At 45.1% G+C, this 2543-nt stretch overlaps 1 protein-coding gene across 1 annotated transcript in view; it reads left to right on the forward strand.

The window, feature by feature from the left end:
- Positions 1–613: 613 nt before the first annotated feature.
- LOC115593875 (transmembrane protein 132E-like) overlaps positions 614–2543 on the forward strand; it is a 53579-nt gene continuing 51649 nt past the window's right edge. Inside the window, exons 1-2 of the mRNA XM_030437547.1 lie at positions 614–639; positions 775–895. Of these exons, the coding sequence (XP_030293407.1) occupies positions 614–639; positions 775–895 (147 nt within the window). The remainder of the gene's footprint in view (positions 640–774; positions 896–2543) is intronic.

Consider the following 2543-nt stretch of genomic DNA (forward strand, 5'->3'; position numbering starts at 1 on the left):
TTTATGTTCCTACACTCCCTCAGTATCAAACAGCAGGAGGAATGCTGTACGTTTCTGCAATCAGTGAATCAAACTTTAAATGTATTTATGTTCAGTTTTCAGTTTTATGGTCTGCTAAGTTTTATAAACAGAAACCAGCTGGTTAGTGTTCAGAAAACGTGTTTCAGCTCAACAAACCTGATTTTATCTCCACAAACACGGCTGGCAACGTCCTTTCAGAAATGTCCAGATGTTGTCACCACGTGAACAGCTGCAGAAATACTCGCGTCTCATTAAAATATTCAGCTGTGTCTCAACAAACTGGCTACAAAGACATCCGGGTTAGTTCTGCTGGCGGCGCTGAGAGCCGAGCAGGTCTGTGTTCGCTGACGAGGATTGTGTGATGTGATAATGAGCACGAACCTCTTATGTTCATTTATTATCTGAGCCAGTTAGAGCAGAACCTGCAGCTGAGGAAATATACACTGTGTGCTTTATGTGAGACGTTCACATGTTGTTGTGTTGTGTTGGTTGGACTGTTTTTCTCAAACAAATCGGTGCAGTTTGAAAGTTTCTGTGTGTCTCCACAATTCTTCCAGCCCATTTTGTTTGCATCTGACTTCGCTGTGCCTCCATGAAAACAGCCATCAAAGACCCCTCGTGAGCTATTTTAGTGCTCGATGATTGCCACACCGCCGGGCCGGAGGAATTCATTTCCACTGCAGCTGAAGCATTGCTTTCTTGCGTGCTGTCATTTGGATTTACTGAGTGTATGTAATTTTCTTCTCCCTGTAGTTCAGACAAAGAGGGCTGCTATCATTCTGGATGGTGCTACATTCACATCCTGATGAGACGCTTCTTCCCACAGGAGTCTTTGTTTGCAGTCATAATCCTGCTGCTGGACGCGTCCTGTGATGTATGGATATTGCTCTTTTTGTTCCTGTGCTGCAGCAGAACCACAGCGCCTGTTCTGTATCTTAACATTCAGACTCATGTAGCATGTAGCAGTGGCGGCCTCCCGCTGACGTCTGCTCCTCCTGATTGATCGATTCGTTTGTTCTGTATTGAAAACAGCCATCGTCTTATTTCAGGGTAATTGCGCTCGCTGTCGATGTCGAGACTCTCGTGAATCACAGAGTCTGAAAAGTAATAAAGCCGTCACCAAAAACACATCCATCACATGTAACACCGTCACATGGAGGCTGCTGTGGTAAACACATATTTCACACATTAGATGTAAGAAACAAGACGTGATGACATCAGTTTGTATGCTCACAACACAAATCCAATCAAGGTCCATTTACCAGCCGGTTCTGCAGCTCTGGACGGCATCAGACGGGTCATGTGCACAGTTGCCATGGAAATGAAGGCGTGGACTTGTTACATCTCATGTGATTCTTGGATATTTCACACCAAAAATAAAAATCTAAAATCAGGGTCGTCGACAGAAAACAGTTTAAGACGCTGAGCTGCGATCAGAACCTCCTGGTTGGAGACCTGAACAGAAGGACAGGTTTTCATAGAGTGGGTCTCTGGTGAGCCGAGTCCTGAAGTCTGCTGGTTGGATACAGAAGGAAACAGTGAGGACAGGACAACAGCATTTTTATGTTGAATACCTCCAATTTGATTTCTGATTCTCAGGACAGAGTTGAGAATAATTCTCCCCTCTGGTGTGAATCTGTGGCATAAATTAATATTCATCAGTTTCTCTTCATTTATTCATTGTGTGACCGTCTCCCTCAGAGAGGCTGAGCCAGCACTCTGTTGTCAGCTTCTCCCTGCTGATTGACGTCGATGACACACTTTACAACATTCATATCAAACTCTCATTAGAAACAAGAACCATTACTTCCAGGACGAAGAGGAGCAACATCACAGCAGAACATTTGTCACAAATCAAAATACAGGATCGATGTGAAACCAGGAGGAAACCCAGAACTATCAGGAAGGTTGGCCAGTCCAGGTCAGAGTCCTCAGTGTCACCCAACCCCCACGTCCTGTCAGCTCTCTACTGCCTCTGATTTAAACGAAGAAGGCTAAAATACCCAAAAATTAACATTTCACACAAGAAAACATTCATTTCCAGCCCGATCTCACTCCCAGCGTGTCAGATACAGCAGTGTAGTCATCGTCCTGCGCTTCTGAGATGAAGAGTAGATGTGCTGCGCCGTCACTGTGATGTCACGACTCACTGTGATGTCACAACTCACTGTGATGTCACGACTCACTGTGATGTCACAACTCACTGTGATGTCATGACTCACCGTCCTGGGGGAAAGGTGTTTGTTTGCTGAGTGCTCACACTGGAGATTTGTGATTTGCAAAACAACAACCTGGACGAGAGCCATCAACACAACGAGACGAGAGCCAACAACCTGAGGACTGACTCCGGCTCCACCTTCCTCCTGTTTGTTCACAGTCGTTATAAAGAGCTGATAACAAATGACACGATGTTTTCGAGGCGTTTTACGTAACACCACAGAAGAAGAAGCGTTCTGATACGATGTAGAGCAGGTCATTAGTCGTCTCAGACACCAAATCACGCTGATTATCTGATGCTGCTG

The sequence above is a fragment of the Sparus aurata genome, chromosome 13, assembly GCF_900880675.1.
Source record: "Sparus aurata chromosome 13, fSpaAur1.1, whole genome shotgun sequence".
Taxonomy (NCBI): domain Eukaryota; kingdom Metazoa; phylum Chordata; class Actinopteri; order Spariformes; family Sparidae; genus Sparus; species Sparus aurata.